Source organism: Drosophila ficusphila, unplaced genomic scaffold (assembly GCF_018152265.1).
Source record: "Drosophila ficusphila isolate 14025-0441.05 unplaced genomic scaffold, ASM1815226v1 contig_791, whole genome shotgun sequence".
In the NCBI taxonomy this organism is placed as follows: Eukaryota; Metazoa; Arthropoda; class Insecta; order Diptera; family Drosophilidae; genus Drosophila; species Drosophila ficusphila.
Window position 1 is genome coordinate 417,555 of NW_025064737.1, and position 22,037 is coordinate 439,591.

The 22,037-nt window shown below is 39.7% G+C and overlaps 3 protein-coding genes across 3 annotated transcripts; all 3 read left to right on the plus strand.

Moving 5' to 3' along the window:
* LOC108096117 (esterase B1) lies at positions 1 to 6,303 on the plus strand. The gene is made up of 4 exons (XM_017197492.2): positions 1 to 988; positions 4,033 to 4,345; positions 4,680 to 5,567; positions 5,628 to 6,303. The coding sequence occupies exons 1-4, from the start codon at positions 942 to 944 to the stop codon at positions 6,102 to 6,104; spliced, it is 1,725 nt and encodes a 574-aa protein (XP_017052981.1). The 5' UTR covers positions 1 to 941; the 3' UTR covers positions 6,105 to 6,303.
* Positions 6,304 to 10,828: 4,525 nt separating this feature from the next.
* LOC108096119 (esterase B1) lies at positions 10,829 to 21,857 on the plus strand. The gene is made up of 5 exons (XM_017197495.2): positions 10,829 to 11,387; positions 18,544 to 18,856; positions 19,101 to 19,251; positions 19,312 to 20,048; positions 20,464 to 21,857. The coding sequence occupies exons 1-5, from the start codon at positions 11,344 to 11,346 to the stop codon at positions 20,926 to 20,928; spliced, it is 1,710 nt and encodes a 569-aa protein (XP_017052984.1). The 5' UTR covers positions 10,829 to 11,343; the 3' UTR covers positions 20,929 to 21,857.
* On the plus strand, positions 13,615 to 15,096 carry LOC108096123 (growth hormone-inducible transmembrane protein). The gene has a single exon (XM_017197500.1). It carries the CDS (start codon positions 13,823 to 13,825, stop codon positions 14,903 to 14,905), a length of 1,083 nt encoding a protein of 360 aa, XP_017052989.1. The 5' UTR covers positions 13,615 to 13,822; the 3' UTR covers positions 14,906 to 15,096.
* Positions 21,858 to 22,037: the final 180 nt, after the last annotated feature.

The window sequence follows — 22,037 nt, forward strand, 5'->3', positions numbered from 1 at the left end:
AAAATCAATAGTTTAAATAAATTTTCCAATGTTTTGAAAAATAGTGATTAATACCCCAAAGGATATAACATGAAGATAAAACTGTCAATTTGATAAAATACATTTATTGATTTATATATACACTCAAGAATAGAAATCAACCTGCAAGGAATTCCCGAACTCCGCCAATAAACAGCAATAACACCTATAACATCTGCGGGGGGCTGATAGCCAAGTGCCGGCGAACGCTATAAACAATAAACAATGCGGCAGCAACAAAAACGATAACGCCCAAACAAAACAACGGCGCCCAGAACGACCAGCAAGCGGACCCACTCGAGCAAACCGAACGGCCCAAGGCATTTGAGTGCACAGCGCACACAGAGACGCTAGAATATCACTCATACGACCCCGTGGCCAGTGCGGAATGGGCAAACGAGTGGAAAAATCATCATCGACAAGCGGCCAGCGCGTGTGTGTGCGAGTCGAGCGTCGGCGGGCACTAAACTTAGCCGGCGCTTACTTTAAATGCTCAGTTGCCGAGCGGACCCTGAGTAAAGCGCAACGCCAGCCTTAGATTCTCTGGCCGGAGTCCGGAATTCGCTACCCGCAGTCCGGTGCCTTTTTCAATTACTCCGCAATTGTGAAATCAGAGCAGTTACGCTGCCAGCAACAAGTGATGTGACATTGAATATCGTGAAGGGAACTCAAATTCTAAAGTTGTTCCGTACAGGAAAAGTGCAAACAAATGTTTTAAGGGCCGGCAGCTAATTCAGCTCTCGTCAATCGCACCGTTGCCCACCTGCGATTTTATAGATTTTCCGTGTGTGCCGTCCGCGTTTGTTTTCATTGGGAGTTCGAACAGCTTGCCAATTGTGTATTGTGTATTTAATAGTCCCGCATATATACGAATATATCCGGAAGGGATTCGATTGTGGCCGCCGGCGTGAGACCACAGCAAGATGTCATTCGATATAGCCGTGGCCGATCAGATGCGCATTGCACTGAAGTAAGTCAAATCGTATTTATTTAAAAAGATATCGGTATCATTCTACAGCTATATTTTCCAATTTAAAGACTAGTAAATAAAACAACTCTGAAAATATATATGTAACATGAGTCTATGCAGCCTTAAACATTTATTATAATATTTACTGAATTTGAGCATCTAAGTCAATGGCTATAAAAAACCAGTTTAAAAACTGTTACACAGTGTTAAAAATTTGGAACCAAGATAAGTAAATATGTACAAAGAAGAAACAATATTTTGCTAGGTTAAGGCTAAACAAATTGTATCAAGATTATTCATATATTCATATTTATTAAGCAACATAGAATGTATAATACAATATTGTGCCGGCTTGGGCTCTAGTGAATTCATCAATCAATAAGGTCAATTGGCGGGTTCCACACTCTCTAAATAAAAACAGCTCAGTTGCCATGACCATACGTGTCTCAAGTTGAGTCGAGCTGATAAGAGAAGTCCGGCCCGCCGAGCCTCATTTCTTATCAAGAGATTTCATGCTGCTGTAGCAAAGACCCGAATCCGGTTCACCATTCGGGTCCTATTAATAATAATAGACTCGAAGTCGCCGATAAGCTCTCGATTCTGCATCCGCATTATCGAAAATTGTGATTAAAGCGTCATCAAAACGAAGTTCCGTCCAAGACATCGCTATAAATTTTGTCAAACGATCAGCAGACATCTGGTGTGTACCTTGTACCCACTCAGGATTACACATCAGTTTTTTAAATCAGAACCTTAGGTCTTAGGTGCGAAAAAGTTCAAGCGAATTATGTCGAGCAAGCCAAATTGATAACATAGAACTTGTTGTCATTGCGCTCTTGCTTGAGCCAATTATCAATTATCGGTATCGACATATAGCAGACTGATAAGATTTTAAACTACCCTGGCTTACTAACTGGTGCGTCAGTATGAGATTACTCAACTGCCACCTTCTGATATAAATCATTTGGCTGGCTGTTTAACATGCTAAATTATTCGTTTATTTGCCAACATTTATTTGTATAATTTTGCGCGACAACTAACAAATTATTTAGAAATAATCACGTTTGGCAAATGTCAAGGCAATTATAATTAGCTGCAACTTCAGCACAAAAAGTTTTAAGTTAAGCGTAAAAACTTATCTTAAAGCAAAAAAAAACAGAGAGAAATAGCAGTAAAAAGGTAAAAAAAAACGAAGAAGTTCAACGCACAAATGCAAATTATTTAACTTTAAAGGAACAAACTTAAACTTTTACCTATACCGTACGTTTTAATATTAAATTTCCAACGTTTTCTTATTTTTAAAGTTTTTATTTTTATGCTCGAACTTTATCTTTATGCGAATTTGGTTCAAATACAGATCAATACATTGCTTTCGGGATGTAAATAAAATATTCATTCCTTATATTTTTAATTTGGCTGCAATCCAGTCGATAGAGTAGTCAACTAGAAACTGTTGTGAATATTTTTCTGCGCTTATTGTCAATAGTTTAAATTGTTTTCGGCTAGGAACACAAAAAAGTGGCAAAAATTCGATCAAATATCAACGGCCATTTATAACATTCTGCATGGCTTTACACACGACTGCATGAATTTGATAGATTGAAAATATGAAATAATATATTTTCTTTATTTTCCTTTAGGGAGAAAATAATATTGAATACTGAATGCACTCAAGCAAAATGCCATTGACCTGCATGCAGAGCTTTGATGCATGGAAACATTGATTGATTTTGCGAAATTTTCCATTTTCATTTCCATCTCACATCTTCTCACACGTATTTTAATTTGTAAATATTTTGAGTTACCCGTTCAGTTTATTTTTCTAAAAAAATAAAAACGCACACATGCAATTATGTTTGAAATAAAATTGATAGACTTCCTAAATCTGTTAATTTTGTATCGGTGAGAATTTCTCGTCTATTTTCTGTCTGACAATTGAAAACCAGAGTATAAAATTAGCCTTGCAGATATGGAATACCTTATGTAAAAACTATAAAATTCTGTCACAACAGAGGACAAATGGAAAACCAGTTCTGAACTAAAGTTATGTGATATTCAACGACTTAATCTTAGGGCGCGACCTCGACTGGGAACCTGCAATTAGCACTTCGTCTCTAATAGATCACACCGATTGCATCTCAAAAAAGATTTCTACTGGAATTTTCTCAAGGCTGGCACTGCAAAATAGCCAGAAGTAGACGGTGGGCAGCTGTTAATTAATCGCGGCCCCTGTTTACTACTCGTAGACCCGTTTGCTCTCATGATTTGTGATCATCGCACTTGACTCGCGCGTCTAGGCATTCCGTCTTCTTTATTTTATTACACTTCACGTTTACCAATACGAGCATAGACATTTATGAGTTCTTCTATATTGTGGCTGCGAATGGCGGTCTGTTGTGGATCGACTCACGCGTCGTTTAGAGCGCACGTTCCAAAATGGAAACGCACTTGAAATTTAAATGGGCCGTGCCTCCAGCGAAATAGGGTATTTCCTATATTATAGCAAGCAGGCATTAAGAATTAACAAGGTAGCTTTGGTTTTCTAGAAACATGCTGATTGTTTTTGTTTAAAAGTACTTTTTAAAGTTAAGGAACAAGTGTTTTCGTTCGATTTCAATCATTAGAATTAATTGACTTGAAAATTATTGTGAGTCAACAATGCAAGTCAACTTTAGAGTTTTCTTTAAATTTTGTCATCACTTAAAAGCTCTTAAATTGTTTAGTCAAGAATAAAATAAAACAATAAGAAAGCCTATTCATCAGTACACAAAGAAATTAAGATCACATTATTTCTTTATAGGGCATCAAACAATACATGACATTCCACACATATTCTATTTTCACTATTGCCTATTTATATTCAATTTTGTTTACGCGCTAATTGAAAAATCGCAAAAAAAAATAAAGTGGAAACGCGCCGTCGAGCGTTTGTTTACAAACAAAACCGAAAGCGATTTGCCGAACCCTCCGTGAGGTGTCATTTTCAGCAAAATGTTTCTGACCTGCCGTCTCAAATTTAAAATATTTTCCAACTCTTATTGCAGCTACGTGAAGTTCAAGACAAACCAGCAGCGCCTGCGCAGCAATGACAAGGTCATCGCAGATACAGTTTACGGGAAGGTGAAGGGGGTGAAGTGGCAGTCGATCTACGGCAACAACTACTACAGCTTCGAGGGAATCCCTTTCGCCAAGCCCCCCGTTGGGGATCTGCGCTTCAAGGCGCCCGTGGAGCCCGACCACTGGTCAGAGGTCAAGCGGTGCACGCGGGTGCGGTCCAAGCCCTGCCAGGTCAACATCGTCCTGAAGCAGGTGCAAGGCAGCGAGGACTGCCTGTACCTCAATGTCTACACAAGGGAGGTGAGTCGAAGTGGTAACCCTTTTAAACACTTGTATTATATTTCTTTAAACTTTGGCAAAGCTATTAGCATTTTTTAAGCAGCTCGAAAAATGTTGTTATACCTTATTTTCTAAAGAATCAATAATAATAGCAATAAATAATTAGAAGCACTTTAATATTACTCACTGATATTAACAATCATAGTCTGAAAAAAATGGATTTTTTAGCTAAATAAAATAAGCACATTCAAAACTATTTTTTTGTATTTCTTGAACTACTCCGCTTGATTTTATTGTACAACTGTATAACCATATGATTGCAAATTAAATTAATTAAATTTATCTTTTTCATCAGTTGCATCCCCACAGACCCTTGCCGGTTTTAGTTTGGATCTATGGCGGTGGTTTCCAAATGGGAGAAGCTTCGCGGGATCTCTACAGTCCTGATTACATAATGATGGAACACGTAGTTCTGGTGGTTATATCCTATCGCCTCGGAGCCCTGGGCTTTCTCAGCCTTGAAGACGAGGAGCTGGATGTCCCCGGAAACGCAGGACTGAAGGATCAGGTGATGGCTCTGCGATGGGTTAAGAAAAACTGCCAGTTCTTTGGCGGCGATCCGGAGAACATAACCGTTTTCGGTGAGAGTGCCGGAGGGGCCTCCACCCACTACATGATGCTGACGGATCAGACAAGAGGACTCTTCCACAAGACTGTCGTAATGTCGGGAGCTGCCCTTGCACCCTGGGCCCAGACCCCAACTCACATAAATTGGCCATATCGCTTGGCTCAGGCAACGGGTTATACTGGTGAGCCGAACGACAAGGAAATCTTCGCCCATCTCAAGAAATGCAAGGCCAGCAGCATGCTGAAGGTGGCCGAGGACATAATCACCATGGAGGAGCGCCACCAGCGGTTGACCATGTTCAGTTTTGGACCCACCATCGAACCCTATGAAACCCCGCACTGCGTTATCCCCAAATCCCCACTAGAGATGATGCGCAACTGCTGGGGCAACAGCATTCCCATGGTCATCGGGGGAAACTCCTTCGAAGGTCTCCTGATGTTCCCAGAGGTGAACAAGTGGCCTGAACTACTTTGCCAGTTGGGAGATTGCGAGAACCTGGCTCCTGTGGATGCCAACCTCAATGAGGAGCAGAAGAAGGCATTTGGGAAGCAAGTTAGGGAGCTGTACTTTGGCGACAGGACTCCCAGCAGGAAGACCATTTTGGAGTACAGTGATGTAAGAACTTGATGCACTGTAATAAACTTAATGAAATGATTAATATCCTCTCTCCTCCAGCTTTTCTCGTACAAATATTTTTGGCACGGCATCCAGAGGACTTTGCTCTCTCGAGCTCATCACGCTCCATCGGCTCCAACTTACCTGTACCGATTTGATTTTGACTCAAAGCACTTCAACACAATGCGAATTATCACCTGCGGACGCAAAGTGCGCGGAACTTGCCACGCGGATGATCTGTCCTATTTGTTCTACAACGCGGCGGCCAAGAAACTGAAGCGCCGCACAGCTGAGTTCAAGACGATTAAGCGACTGGTCTCCATGGTCGTTCAGTTTGCCATTTCCGGGGACCCCAACATTCCGATGGTCTCCCACGATGAGAAGGAACATCCTCCAGGGGCGTGGCTGCCGATTTCGCGGAAGGATGACGTCTTCAAGTGCCTGAATATTTCGCACGATGTGCAAGTAATTGATTTGCCAGAAGCTGAAAAGCTGAGACTTTGGGACAGCGTCTACGATAGAGAACTTCTTTACTGAAAGACCCACCCACATTTGTCAAACTCTCCTCATCGGAATACCATATATCAATAGCAATACAGCCTAGCCCTAGACTTAGCCCCTAAGTTGGCCCTGAAGTGGCCTTAAAAGCACATCAAATGAACACATGTAAATAGCGATTTTTTAAAGCATAGCCGTAAGGGTATATACAAAATATAGACATACATATATACACAAACACGAGTCGGTAAATATTTTATTTGCATGAAAATTGGCCATCAAAGGCGAAGGGGAAATATATTGTAGCAATTTCGGATGAAATGCGTTGGCCGGAATTTTAGAGAAAGAAATAATTTTATATTATTATTATTGTTATATTTGAGTGACATATATATTTAATTTAAGTTTATTAAACTCGCTTTTAAGAATGAAACACTACACAACCATATCGAATTGTTTGTGAAACACGTAATGCATATATAAAAAGGAAAAAGTTAATAATTTGAATAGGCTTAGGTTTTGTAATTTCAAAAACCAAATTGTTTACTTATTTATTGTTTAATAATTTCACATCAGCAACATTGATCGAATTATTTATGTTGTGTGAGTGACAGAATCACGCCAGCATGTGAGTTTGGGTTAAGTCCATTCAGAAACCCCCATAAAGTATGCAACATGTTATGATATTAAAAATACTTAAGCGCTCACACATGACAATATTAACACCTGCACAAAAACGAGGCACACTCACGCATACAGATGATGGCTGTCAAGTGACAAAACCGAAAGCCGCGCACACCTGGCCGCAAATATATATTTAAGCACACATGTACATTGTAGGCCCCCACCTATTTTAAAATTATATCAAGCACTGTTTCGCTTGTGTGTTAGTATCTATGGAAACTTCAAAGGCCGCTAAAAACACAATGCACATACATATACACACATACATACGTACAGCAAAGCCTGTCATCCTGCGTCCCGTCCGCCCGACCATTAATTGTAATTAAAAACTTACACGTGCTTAAAATTTACTGAGCTCGGTTGCGTTGACTTCCGTTGACCTCTGCCCAACAACGGGATTTTCGGCGTTTTGTTTATGCTGTAATATCGTAATTATTGTTTACAGGTGCTTAGCAAATGTTGTACTTTTTGCGAGTTTAGTTTAACTTGTTTCTCGGGCCAGCTTTTTGGGGCTGCTCAAACTTCGCAATCTAATTTTTGTGGCTGCCGCGAGGTATGATTCGTATTATTAGAAATGGAAACAAATGGCCTGTATTATAATTTCAGGCTTATTAAGCACACACGTCCATAAAGAATTTTATTGGACGTTTAGACTTTCGCCAGCTTTGAACGAATGCAAAATTTTATAAATCAAAAAAAGATAAATAACATTTATACTTTTATGAATTTTTATGACGACTGAAACAAGCGTTTTGGGGTTATATATTTAGAAATAGACATTATTTAAAGCTTTTAATTCTCCAATTGAAAACCAAATCTTTAATAGGTAAGCGATAAAAGAATGTTCTACTTGGTATCTAAAACTTAAGCGTATTGCCTAGATATCCTATTGTAGCTTGACGTATTAAATTACTATTTATTGTTGGGTACTTTTAGGCAAAATGTACTCTTTCGGCAAAGTTTACAAATTTGGGCTAGGGCATTGGCATTTCTTAATGAATGCTAGTGCCATTTTTTAATAAAAAGTGTTTCATGAACATGAATTTCTTTTTCAAATTATGTTATAAGAACCATAATAAAGTTTTTTTATAAAGCGCAGTGTTTAAGACTCTTAATTTTTCACTAATCCCTCTTTTAAGAAATTCCATTCTATGACTCTAGTCACATAGCAATTATTTCTCCACAACCTTAGCAGATTAAATTAAATTTCCCATTTTACTTCGCACTTAGTACATTCTTTCGAACCGCAAGTATCAATACCATTAAAAGGCATTCCTTTCAACGAGCTATCCCATTTCATTTAGTCCCCTCAATTCGAGCCAGACGTGGGTGCTGCCTTTGCCTTAAAGTGTGTCAGAAGTTTTTGTTTGAGTTTTTAAAATCACAGACAATAGTTTTGTGTCACGTGCAGAACCGAAGAAGGGGAATGGCGCTTTGATGGCTCGGGGAAATCTTCACCCCACGACCTCCCCCAATTATCCTTGTACAACCGAAAACAAAAACAAGGGCGCATGTTAACCGTGCGCTGTAATCAAGTCACGAAATGGCATGGAAAAGTCACGCGAACTGCCGGAAAATTATGACTTCGCCGAGTCGGAAAAAGGGGACACTGATGAGGGGCGTTGCAGAGGGTCCACTTTGATTTGATTTGCCTTTGAAAAATTCATGAGGCAATTGTTGCGCGGCGCGAAATGCTCATGATTATCATGTGCGACTTGAACCGCTGAGCTGTCACGTTGTTTCAACTCAGCTCCTGGACATTTGATATTCCGTTAACATTTTCTTAACCAATTTTTGGCCGGGAAACGGTGAGACGCAAGCAAAGAAATTTCCAGGAATTTATTGTGGGTCATCCATATTTTTGTTTTGGGGAAGAACATTTAATCGCTCTCCCGAATTCCAGTCCAAAACGGTAAGCTGTAAAATATTTTGACGCATAACAGCAGAAAAAATCGCTACATTTTTCCATGAAATTTAGTTTCCAATGAATAGAAAAATATTCTCGGTAATAGAATATTTAAAATTGCGTGATTTGTTTTTTTTTATCACATCTTTTGGCATTAAAAGAGATATTCAAAACACGATAACAAAAAAATTGTACTACCAGTTCACTATTTTGGGGAATTTGCTAAATTTTGTAAACATGATAAGCCGAATAACAGAGCAACATACATACAAACATAACCATACATACATGAATATGGCAAACTGGAACCTCCCAAAACAATACTTAGAATAGCAAACTTTTTCTATTAATAATACTTTTTCAGTTGGTGCTGATTGGACTCAGTTTGGCTTAATTAAAATCATTTGAAATCTAACAACAATGACGGTCCGACAATGCCAGAAATAGTCGTTGCTGAGTTGCACAAAAAAAACAACTTTATTTAAATTGATTTAAATGAATTAGAGAACCATCCGTACGTATAGCGAAAAAACGTGCTGACCCCAGAGCACGCGATCGCTCACAGAGAAGAATCCAGAGATAAATCGAGAGAAAACTTTAATCCGAATGGGAGTGAGCTATATAGAAGCAAGATCTGATTGAAAAGCTCAACGAGCGAAAAGCGCATGGCAACATAAGCGCCAAAAGTCACGAGAGTTTATATTACCCCCGGCCAAGGTTATTTATTTAGCATATCATAATATAAACAAATCTGTCGCCGCTCTTATAAGCATGCACATAAAAAAATTATTAAGTCTTATTTCTGTAAATTCAAAAATTGGGATCACATTTTAATTGGTAAGTCAGTATTTTCAAATGAACAATACAATTGATATTTAAAAAAGAAAATTTGGAAAACATTTCGTATTCTCTCATTTCGGTTAAATCTCTTTGTATATCGCCTGCTTTAGTACGTTAGACACAAATCTATTAAGAAATTATAAACAATTTTTTTTTTTGTGTATAAATAAATTCTTGTTTAAGCCCATAATTTGATTAGGTGTAATCTTGCGTGACAATCTAAACCGCAAACTAGAACTGACCATAACTAGAGTCAATTACTTGAGGCAGACCAAATCGAAAAACATAGTAATAAAAATCAAAATTAGTTTTTCAGTTGAAAGCTTTGCAGTAAAAGCTTGCCAGCAGAGCTTTCCTTGGATTGAGTTAAGCCAGGAAAACAGCTTTTAGCAGCAACAGGAGTCAGCTCCTTCAGTCAGCTGTGTTTATCCTGATTTGTTGTATTTTGTTTTTGCCCTTCTTGTTTTCTTGTTTACTTAGCTTCCAATGGGAAACCAAAAAGAGTAACACGCTTGTAATGAATGACTTTATTAGAGGAAATGGGGACTTCCTGGTGTACATTCTAATTTGACGCAAGGGATAACTAGGATGAAGCAATGGGAAGGCGTCCAAACATTATTGTACGACTAAGAATGTTACTTGGAAAACTGTTTGATAAGAATATAAAACCAAATAAGAATGCTAGTTTTGAAAAATAATTTTAAAAAAAAGGCAGAGAATCTGCACACTTATTTATTAACAATTCCCAAAACATTAATAGATATAGGTTAATAATATTACTTTAATATAACTATAATAAATAATTTTATGTTGCAAATGAACTAACTTAATGAATAACTCCTAAAAGTCCCCAGTGATTCTATCCTGATAACAGCTTCCAAGAAGTCACCTCCATAAAATATGACTCACTCGTGCAATCGATTCCACGCGCCCTTATCAAACCATGAGTGGGCCATAAAAGATTACTGGCGTATGACACCCCCATCAAAGAAAAAAGAACCAACCGAAAAAATGTTGTCGAATCAGCGAAATCACAACTTGTTCCCCAGTGCGAATCAATACGATTAGCGCTATCTTCGCGTTCTTGTGTAGACAGTGATAAAGTGGATATGTGCGGCAGGACAAAGTTGAATTTCGTGCCGAGTAATTGGCAGTGAGTCAGTTCAATAAGAGTGTTCCAGTTCACATAATTGCGGCACTACCGATTTGTAGATAAAGGTTCGCGGTATCTCCCGCGTCTACCGAGAAACGCTTTTATGTTTCGCGTGCGTCCGAAAAGCTTTTCGCCACGCTTAGAACTTTTTGTGCTTTGGCGGGCAGTTGACGAGCTGCCTTCACGCCAAGCGGACGCGTAACGGCAACAAATGCCAAACTACCCATAGCAATCAAATACTATCCACCGCCCACAAAACGCCACAAACTATATAAAAGACCACCGGGCAACAATAGCGAGCAAGCCGATTTACACAAGTTAATTCCGCGACACGAGCAAAAGTAATGTGATAGCAGATAGCAGCTAGTTCCGGAATTTCCACATCCTGCGTTTTCGTTTTCCAGCGTGTTTATCGACGCGTGTGCGTGTGTTTGTGCGCAGGACATAAAGCTCAGATTTTTGTTGATATACGCAGTCCTTGCAAGGCCATCCAACAGCTGGCAGTTCCTCAACTCGGTTAGGCGTAAAAACCAAAACAATTTTTATAAAAACATTTTTTTAATATTTATCAAAGCAACACAAAAGCCAACACATTTTTGAAATTTATTAAAACCAAACGAAATTGTTTTTGCTGCTTTTGAAAAGCAGCTCTTGATTGAAAACGTGCCGAAAAGACAAAGCTAAAAAGAAGCAACATGTCTTCCATGGCAGCATTTGATCAGTTCAAAATTGGCCTCAAGTAAGTTGACAAAATAAATATACTTATTGAAGAAAGTCAAGTATCTCATTAAACTGTTCAACAAAGTAGCCGGTTCCTTACTGGGTTAGGCAATAAAATTTGGTTTATACTGCACTTTAAATCATTTAATTTGCTTAGCTAAGAGTCGAGTGAAAAGAATTCCAATTATACAAGGCACATGACATCAGCGCATTGTGTCATCCTAAATGAAGCAAACTACAGAATTCAACTGCACACCTCCACAAGCCAAGGGTAAAAAATGACATATTTATGATTTACGAACAGCTCTGTAGTAGAACATTAAAGTGTGCTCTGAGTTCCGAATACCTGTACCTCCCGTAAAAATATTCCCATAACAACCCCTCTGGAAAATATTTATGCTCGGCAAATACAATTTTTTTGACTAAGCAGCTGGGGGCCCTTGAAATTGCTTCGATATTTCTGAGCAGCTGTTTACAATGTCCTACCCGAGGGATTGGCTATCCTTACGGAAAACACGCATACATATTTAATTATGTACGAGTAAACAACAAAAACAGAAGGCAGGTGGAAAATGAAGGGTGCTTACATACTATACTACCTAAAAAGGTACAAAATGCTTAACTGGATTCAGAAACCTTTAAATAGTGTACTTGCAACTAGTTATTAAGTGGTGCCATATTTGGAAAACCATGAAATCAAATTTGAATTTAAAATGTAGCTTTTCAATTAGCAACAGTCTATTATCTACTTCAAAACAATTAAGCAAAACCATAAAACAACAATGAAAAATTCAAATGATTTCAAGCAATGCATTGGTTTTTGTATCTAAATATATTCTCACCGTTTATCTGCACAGGTAAAAACGCTTTGAAACTTTTTGAAACACTACTTTTTGTGATTAGAAAATATATATATCTAGATATTCTCTATAAGGATAAATACTTATTTAGTTACGAATTCAAAGCTACTGCTCGCAGGTGATCTCTATTGGTTCTATAAAAATGTAGTTCGTCTTCATTATGAGCAAACATAGATACCTACTAACACAGTAGCCGTAGCTCACACAGATACAGCCATCGTTGTGTGAGTCGATTGTGTTTGGTTGGGGTCTTTAGCTCTCTCTTTTGTCTGTGGGCTTTTTGCCGACACTTAAACTGCGCAAATAATTAGGTAGCAAACTAGAATGCCTCCGCAAACCCGCTCCCAGATGTCTGCGGGATGTATGTAAATTATTGTATTGTGTAAACCTAGTAAACCCATCAGAGGCTGACTCACATTTTGGGCTAGTGTGCAAAAAAAGTGTTTGACGTTTCGCAAAGAATGGGAATGGTGTTGAATGAGATCAGCTTGGTTTGGTGGCCAACTGGTTTCGTTTCTGGCCCCTTCATTTGATGATTTCATTGGACTTCAATCTCCACCAAAACGAATTGTAGCGAGTAGAATGTCAGTTCCAAAATGTTTTATTAGTTATTTCCAATATTTGTAGCCAAATATTCCAAAAAGCTAGCACGATTTTGCTTTCTATTGTTTAAGTTGAAATGTCATTTATCTCACAGTATTTACTGAAGAAAAAAACTTCCATTGATATCTCTCGTATATTTTGCAATATTATGACGCCATATCACAAACAATTTTGTATATATTTCAATTCTGCATTCATTTGCATATTTAAATCGTTTTTTTTTTGTCGGTTGAAAATGTTTAAAATGAATTCACACAGCCCACATTCAATCAATTTTGCACACATAAATTGTGAACTCACAAACAAAGTATTTGTGACTTTCGTTCAATAAATGGCCTGCCTTTAAGTATTTGAAATTAAAATTTGGTCATTTCCAATTTGTTATTTATTGGTTGAAATCAATTTTAGTCATTGGTTTGATCAATTGACACAGCAAATTCATCGCTTGGCTGCCAATTAACCTTCAATTACAGACAATCTTGGCTGGGAATTCTCGTTTCTTTAGGGGCACGTGCAAAAATTCGTTATGAGGTATAAAAATATCTCTTGAAGATTCTCGCATCTCGTTTTCGCTAGATTGATCTCGTTTAAAGCGGAAAAAGTATTTTTTCTTTCAGTAGCGAATGCTCATTTCCTATGTTAAATAATTATTCGCAAGAGGTAGAAAGGTGATAACGAAAGATAATAAAACAATATAGATAACTAATAAAAAAGTTATATATTTCCGACCATAAATAAGTTTAATTATAGCTCTCATAAAACAATTACTACAACCAAGTTGCCCTGACAAAATAAATCTACTTAGTCAGTCTTGTCTCAAAATTTGTTTTGCTAAATTGTACATATTCAGAATCTTTGGCTCTGCAACACACAACTTGTGGGGTTTCCTCTGCGCCATTTTGCTGATGTTACACTAGACATTTCATTAAAAACTCTGACAAAGCCAAAGAAAACATTTTAGTATAGAAATAGTATCGAGTACACTTTCGAGATGCTTTTGGCCCGTTTGACCCATGTGCTGCCAGGACGATCGCTGCGCCTTTTGAACCAATCAGGAGGTCCTCGTCTGTGGAGCTCCAGCCAGCCTTCGATGAGAAGTGGTGTTCCAAAGAATCCCATCAAATCAGCGGCACTCAAGAAGGATTTACAACTGCTGTCAATGAGGAAGTACTCCAGGGAGTCGAGGGATCGCGACCGCACTCAACTGGAGAGTCGAACCAGAGGACCTTCGCTTAAGGATCGCATGATGGGACCTCCCAGCGAGAATGCCTACTCCATGGGAAAGGGAGCTGCTGCAGGGGCAGCCCTGATGGGTCTCATAGGTCTGTGCTACTACGGATTGGGACTCTCCAACCAACCGAGCATCTACGATCACTCGACCGTTTGGCCGCAGTACGTGAGGGATAGAATCCGAGCCACCTACGCCTACTTCGGAGCATCCTGCGGGGTGACAGCTGCCTCGGCCTTCGGCTGCTTCCAATCGGAGGCCATAATGTCCCTGATGACGCGTTCCGGGTGGATTGCCTCCTTGGTGACCCTGGGACTGGTGATGCTCAGTGGCGCTGTTGCCCAGGGTATGGAATACGAGCCGGGATTCGGGGCCAAGCAGATGGCCTGGCTGGTCCACTGTGCCGTTTTAGGTGCTGTCCTGGCGCCCATCTGCCTTCTGGGGGGACCCATTCTGACCAAGGCCTTGCTCTACACCGGTGGAGTCGTGGGAGCTCTCTCAACTGTGGCTGCCTGTGCTCCCAGCGAGAAGTTCCTGCACATGGGCGGCATTTTGGCCATCGGACTGGGAGTGGTCTTCGCCTCTTCGCTGGCCTCCATGTGGCTGCCGCCCACCACTGCGGTGGGGGCGGGGCTGGCCAGCATGTCCCTGTACGGCGGACTGATCCTGTTCAGCGGATTCCTTCTGTACGACACGCAGAGAATCGTCAAGTCCGCGGAGATGCATCCCCAGTACAGCAAGACGCTGTATGATCCAATCAATCACGCCCTGGCCATTTACATGGATGCACTGAACATCTTCATTCGGATAGCCATTATTTTGGCTGGAGACCAAAAGCGAAAGTAGTTTCTAAGGCAAAAGCATAGAATTTCAAAAGGGAATCTAGCATTGAAACTAAACTTAGATGGGTCGTATTAGGAAATAATTTCACTAGGTTACAAATAGTTAACATATTTCAAAGTATCTTCTTCTAATCAGTATATTGTGGAACCTCAATAAGAATAAACGTATATCCTCTTGGATTTCAAGACTGAGAATCTCCTCTATTATTTTAATTTTAACTCATTTACAATACAATCAACTTACAAAACATTCTCTTAAGCGACATTCTCTGCATCGGTCAGCTGCTTAGTCTTAAGAAATTTATTGTTTTAAGACTAATGTGCTTCTTAGTTTTCTTTGTTCGGTGCGTTTCATTTTTGACGTTGCGCATACGTCGCGTACAACGCGGCACAAAAATTCGTTTGTAAAAATGTGAACTTGTGTCGCTCGTCGTCCGTGCTCGCCTTCTATCTACCGCCCACACACACACACACACAAACAAACACTCCTCTCGACTTGTCAATTTCATTTAATTTTGCCGCATTTTCTCTTCTCTATTATTTTTTTAGCGAAGCTTTTGTGCGAGGAAAACAATTTTTTTAATGAATAAAGAATGAAAGAATTGCCGCGACAAAAGCAAGCAATATGATAAATTTGTATGTGTACATAAAATGTATTATGAGGGTGTTTCAATGAATGAGTTCAAAATTTAGCGCATTTTTCATTAAATTAAAAGACGCAAATGAGTTTGAGTTGTTCATTAAATGTATTAACCCCATTCAGTGTCGATTAAATTATAATTAACTTCTTATTTATTAATAATTCTTTCCAGTTCCATTATTTGTATCTTGATTTGGTAATTATATGCAATATTTGAGTAATGAGCTCATACTTTTTAAAATTACTCATTTAACATCCTGATAAGTACAATAACTTATGGAAAGGCAGTCTTAACTGCTTGTAAATATTTTAGCTTCGCCTTATTTCCAACCCAAAACATCCTCGAGATAGCTCCTTGACCTGCAGCTAGACCACAATGAAAGCTCAACCTTTTTGTAGGCTTTTGTCCTCGATTACAACTATTTCATTCATGTTGACGGAGCTTTCATTCTGCAGTCCACGCACAGAGCTTTTGCAGCCTTGCCAAGGTCATCAAAAGTTCCCTACTTGGCCATGTAAAGTGTCCAGAAATAGAAGCCAACTTTTATGGCTCTTCCGAGGCGGAAATTAAGTTCTCGCTGTTTAATGTATTTACTTTAATGTGAGCAGTAATCATAATTCTCGCGTGGTGTTGACTTTTTCAAGAAACTATCATGGCCATGAATGTCTGTCAGTCAGTCAGTCGGTCAGACAACATTTGATGTAGCCTTAGATTAAATGGTCTCACATTTCCCTCTATCGCGTGCCGGATTTGTTCTGCGTCTAGCTGATAACGCTCAGCCGGGAAGATTACGGGTGTGTTCTCGAACTAATTGAATCATATGTGACATAAGCCGGGCTTATCTCGCCCCTCAGTGCAATATGATAATCACAAACTTCAGGATTTTTTGAAAAATGTTCCAAGCATTATGTTGATAAGGTGAACTGTGCTATGAAATGTCATTTGCTCCATTTTCAAGACTTTTTTTTAGCTTGGGTACGTGCAAACTCAAAAAAAATAATAACAAACAGTTTTGTTTTTGGGAAACGTTTAGTGCTATTTATACTAATTACTTCATATGATCATAAATTATTCTGTTGGTTATTTTCATATTTAAAATCATACTCTTATCTTAACTAATATATTTATACAATATATTTATATTCGAAGCAACATTCTTTTATAAAACAATAATAATATCCGGGACAAAGTTTGTTTGTCTTTAAGTCTAAAAAAATGAGTTTCTTTTTTCGGAGCTGTCGTCACTTGTTGCTAATAAGCAGCTGAAAATTTCCCATTCCAGGGCAACAGAATTTTCTTGTTTACTTTGCTTTAAATTTATCGCTGCAGAGGCCAAGAATAACACATAAATCAGTTGTGACACCCGTGATCGTTTAGCAGAAAATTGCAATTTTGAGTACCAGAAAATGAGTTAACACAAAATTTGACTATCTGCACCCTTCGTAATTTGTTTATTTTCCGTCTAATGAAAATAAAATTAACCATGGGCAAAGGATACATGTAAGTCCCATGAGCTTTCAGCATTTTAAAAATGGCCCAATGGTCAGCTCGCCCCATTTGGGTGCGTTAAAGGACCCCAATTGAGAAACGACCTTGCCACACGCAAGCCCGGCATTAGGACACAATTTTAATGCCAGGGGCAGAGCTGTCATAAACATTATTTATATTGACTTTCCCTCTTTTTATAGGTGCCGACCATTAGCTTAAGCGCTTCTTTGCCATAACAATTTCCAGAGCTAAGTTCAAGGGCGCATTCTAAGATAGTAGCAGCCGAATTGCTCCGGATGTATTATTCACATCATGCGTTGGGGCTTTGCCTCCAACTCGACCGAAAAATGGGCAACAGCTCGTTCCGGCTATTAATAAACACAAATTTTGATATATTTTCGCTACCCTTGGGGTTGCTCTGCTGCTCATGACATTTGCAAACAACCGCAAAGCGAAGAACACAAAGAGTGTGACAGATCTCTCAGATATAGCTTGTGGTTTTATCTCCTCTGCCTATGACAGACTCGGACTCACCTAGGCATTAATTAAAAGTTGAAACACGTTTCTTTAGCCGGTGAGCTCACAAAACCGATCGAAACTTTTCTGCTTTGCATCATTCGTTTGAAAGGGGAAATAATGACAGAAACGGTTTTATTTTGAATACATGACTTTCCCAATATGGAAGGCGATAAACAAAAGCCCCCTCTTTGTGATCTAAAATTGGATGGGTCCCTCGGGTACAAATATTTGTATTCGCGCACCTATGAAATCATTATTAAGGAGGGTACTAAATCTATGAGTTCTTCGGACACCTTATCAATTAACCTTGGTGTCTTAAATTAGACAATCAAAATTGCACATCTGACTAAATAGGTTAATAGTTCCCCAAAAAAAAATTCCACAGTGTTCTATGCCATTTCAATACATTTTTTATTTTATGCGTTCTTGCCTTGAACTTCTAAAACAGTTTTATGATATGGCAGGTTTAATAAACAAACAGGTCAGTTTGTTAGTTCAGATTGCCAAGTATCTTTTCGATTTCAATGGCCTCTACCCTTGAATTCCTCCACTCAAGTTGAACGACTTACACAACTCAAAAAATTACCTGAAAATTTGTTTGGCTAGCGCTTTGTTTATCTCTTGATACCAGGGCGCGTCGAATTTTGTTTGAACGCTGCTCAAAATAAATAAGCCGAAAGCAAAAATCAAAGACAGAAGAGCAACAAAATATCGCATTCTGATTTAATATAACCCGGGGGAAAAAGCACAGAGGCCTGATAAATGGCGCACACCTGGCCCGTCAGCCGGTGGCTGATAAAAAATTAAACTTATCAGCAGAACACTAAACGGAAAAGACGCCTCCATCAATATCGGCAGAGCTGACGTCGTTTATTGTCTCTGATTAATGGCCGCGAATTCTTTTTCCGCTGATTAGGCTTAGATCCTTTGGGGGGATGTTTAAATCATGCTGTTAAATCCCTTAATTTCATGGCTTCCTTCTCCTCTTTTGCAGAATGGTTGACTTCAAGGTCCAACAGCGGCGCTACAGGACCAGCGAAAAGACTGTCGTCAGCACCACCTACGGACCCATCAAGGGCGTCAAGCGGAAGTCCATCTACGGCCAGTCGTACTTCAGCTTCGAGCGGATCCCCTTCGCCAAGCCTCCGGTGGGTGAGCTCCGCTACAAGGCCCCCCAGCCCCCAGAGGTCTGGACGGAGGTCAAGAGCTGCACCTCCCAGGGCCCGAAGCCCCTCCAGAAGCACTTCGTCTTCGAGATGACCGACGGCTCCGAAGACTGCCTCTACCTCAATGTCTACACAAAGAACGTGAGTATAGGACAAAATATTCAAAATAATTGTATATAAATATTGGTTTGAAATATCCTCTCAGTTACAACAATTTATATACTTATAGTTTAAAGAATTGGTTAAAGTCTCTTTCATAAACAACCTTTCATGAGTTTGAGATTGATAAAAAGATAGATAGATAAGAAGCTGTATAAGGAAATTATATTACATTATGCATTATGCAAACATAAACATTAAGTAAATATTCTTCTTTCTATCCTAGTTATATCCCACCAAACCCATGCCTGTGATGGTCTGGATCTACGGAGGTGGCTTCCAGTTTGGCGAGGCATCGCGAGAATGCTACAGTCCAGATTACTTGTTGCGCGAGGATGTGGTGGTTATTTCCATCAACTACAGATTGGGACCACTAGGTTAGATAGACTATACAGTTTTAATCAAGAAAAATGCCCAAAAATTTAATTACTTTATAGGATTCCTCTGCATGGACGATCCAGAGCTTGATGTTCCCGGCAATGCTGGCTTAAAAGATCAAGTGTTGGCTTTAAGATGGGTGAAGGCCAACTGCTCCCGTTTTGGAGGAGACTCGGCGAACATAACCATTTTCGGGGACAGTGCCGGAAGTGCCTCGGTCCACTACATGATGATCACGGAGCAGACACGCGGGCTTTTCCACAAGGCCATCTGCATGTCGGGAAACACGCTTTCCCCCTGGGCGGTGACTCCCCAGAGGAACTGGCCATATCGGTTGGCTGTCCAAGCTGGTTACACTGGGGAAAACAACACCCGGGATGTGTGGGAGTTCCTGAAAAGTGCCAAGGGATCAGATATAATCAAGGCAAATGGAGAGCTGTGCATCGATGAGGAGAAGAAGGAGCGGATCGGCTTCTCCTTTGGCCCAGTTATCGAGCCCTATGTAACCAGCCACTGCGTGGTTCCCACGAAACCCATCGAGATGATGCGCACCGCCTGGAGCAACAACATCCCACTGATCATCGGAGGTGTTTCCAACGAGGGCCTGCTGCTGTACTCCGAGACCAAGTCGAATCCCAAGTGTCTGAACGAGTTGGACGACTGCCGCTTCGTGGTTCCCATTGAGTTGAACATGGACAGGGAAAGTGCCCTTTGCCGGGAGTACGGCGACCAACTGAGGCAGTGCTACTACGGCGACAAAACGCCGAGTCTGGAAACTCTGCACGAATACCTCCAGGTGGGTTTTAAATGCTAACTAATAACATTTATGGAGAACGCTATCACAAAGATAGGCGGACAACAAAAAGCCTTAAGAATGAATACAGCGGAAATAGTTTGTTAGATTGATATTCTTGAAATGAAAAAATCTGCTAATTCTATGAATTCACTTTATACAAAATGTAGCGATAACAACTTATTGGGGACTCTAAATGTTTCTCAGAAATGTTTGCTTGAGCCTTGGGCTATACATACATGAAACTTGTTTTGAGAAATGATATTCTGACTTAATAAAAATATTTAAGTAAACTTAATGACTAAAAATTAAAATATACGAAATTTAATTTAATACATTTAAATTGTCCAGATTAGGGGTTTTCAAGAGTAAATTATTTTTGCAAGTAAATAATCTCTGTTTTTTCCGTTCTCTGCAGATGGTTTCGCACGAGTACTTCTGGTTCCCGATCTACCGCACAGTATTGTCCCGCCTGCAGTACGCCGGCGGTGCGCCGACGTACCTGTACCGCTTCGACTTCGACTCGAAGCACTTCAACCACCTGCGCATCCTGAGCTGCGGCAAGAAGGTGCGGGGCACGTGCCACGGCGACGACCTCTCCTACCTGTTCTACAACTCGCTGGCGCGGAAGCTGAAGAACCACACGCGGGAGTACAAGTGCATCGAGCGGCTGGTGGGGCTGTGGACCCACTTCGCCGCGTGCGGGAACCCCAACTTCGATCCCGAGCAGGAGGACCTCTGGCAGCCCGTCGATCTGGCGGCCGTCGAGAAACACCAGCTGAAGTGCCTTAACATATCCGACGAGCTGAAGGTGATCGACGTGCCCGATCTCAGGAAGCTGATGGTCTGGGAGAGTTTCTTCCGGCGCGACGAACTGCTGTAGGGATCTGCTGGATCTAGATCCCTAGCTTTACTTGTACAAGGGTGGGCCATAGTTTAGTTGGACTAAAATTTGTAGGAGCAAGCCAAAGCGATGCTTGTTCAAAATATCAAGTCTTCGAATTTCGAAAACTATAGGGGGTACCCCTGATTTTACACCACCGTTGGAACTGGTTAAAAATTGCAGAGAGATTTAATTACTGTTTTGGCATTCAAAGTAAGCCCACCCGAAATCTTACTGTCCTGAAAGCTTTACGTTGAAGAGCCTGTTTTAAACAATGCAAAGCATAGCTTTAGACCTGAAATCGAGAGCGTTTACAGTTGTTAAGTTTGTCAAGGAGGAGAGTCTAGGTGTGTTAAAGTTCATCCGCTTTTGTCTATATCTCGTCGGATGGAATCTGCAGCTTAAGCAGGCTGTTTTTTATGTAGCTACGACCCATAACTGATGGGTGTGAAACAAGTCGCAACTGAAGTACCTTCTATGTGAAACTACCAAACCAACTAAAACAAACTAAGCACGACATCCAAGGAATCTGATCTAAGAACTAATGTTTAACGTTCCTTTAAGTCTCGCTGATATTTTTTAAAGAGCCAACTAATATCAAACGTATTTATACTTATTCGAGATCGTTTTAAGTCGTCAGCACAAACTTATGTTAAGAGTTCCATTCTTTTTCTTCCATTAACTACGCACACATCTACACCAAGGAATTTTCCGTATGTGTTTTACAAAATATAAAGCTAACTGAGACAACTAGTTAACCGTAACCAATTTATTTATATTCTTAGCCTAAGTCTTTTTAGATATTTAGCCTTTTGTATGCATAGGTTGTTTTTGGTAAAATGTTATTTTGAACAAACAGAAAACCTGTCCAAGTTTTACATCATTTTTAGAATATGAAAAAGAAAATAAAACAAAAAGAAAACTATTTATATGAAGTCGTTTATAGATGTCCAAGATTAAAGTCAGCTGGTTCAAACTAGTTTGCCTAAGAATTCTCCATGTATCCGCTTCAGTTGGAAACACAAATTTATTGTCGAAAAGCTTCAAAGTCATGTGATGCAAATAAACAATGAAACTTGAAATTATATAAATCCATATTTTATTACAAA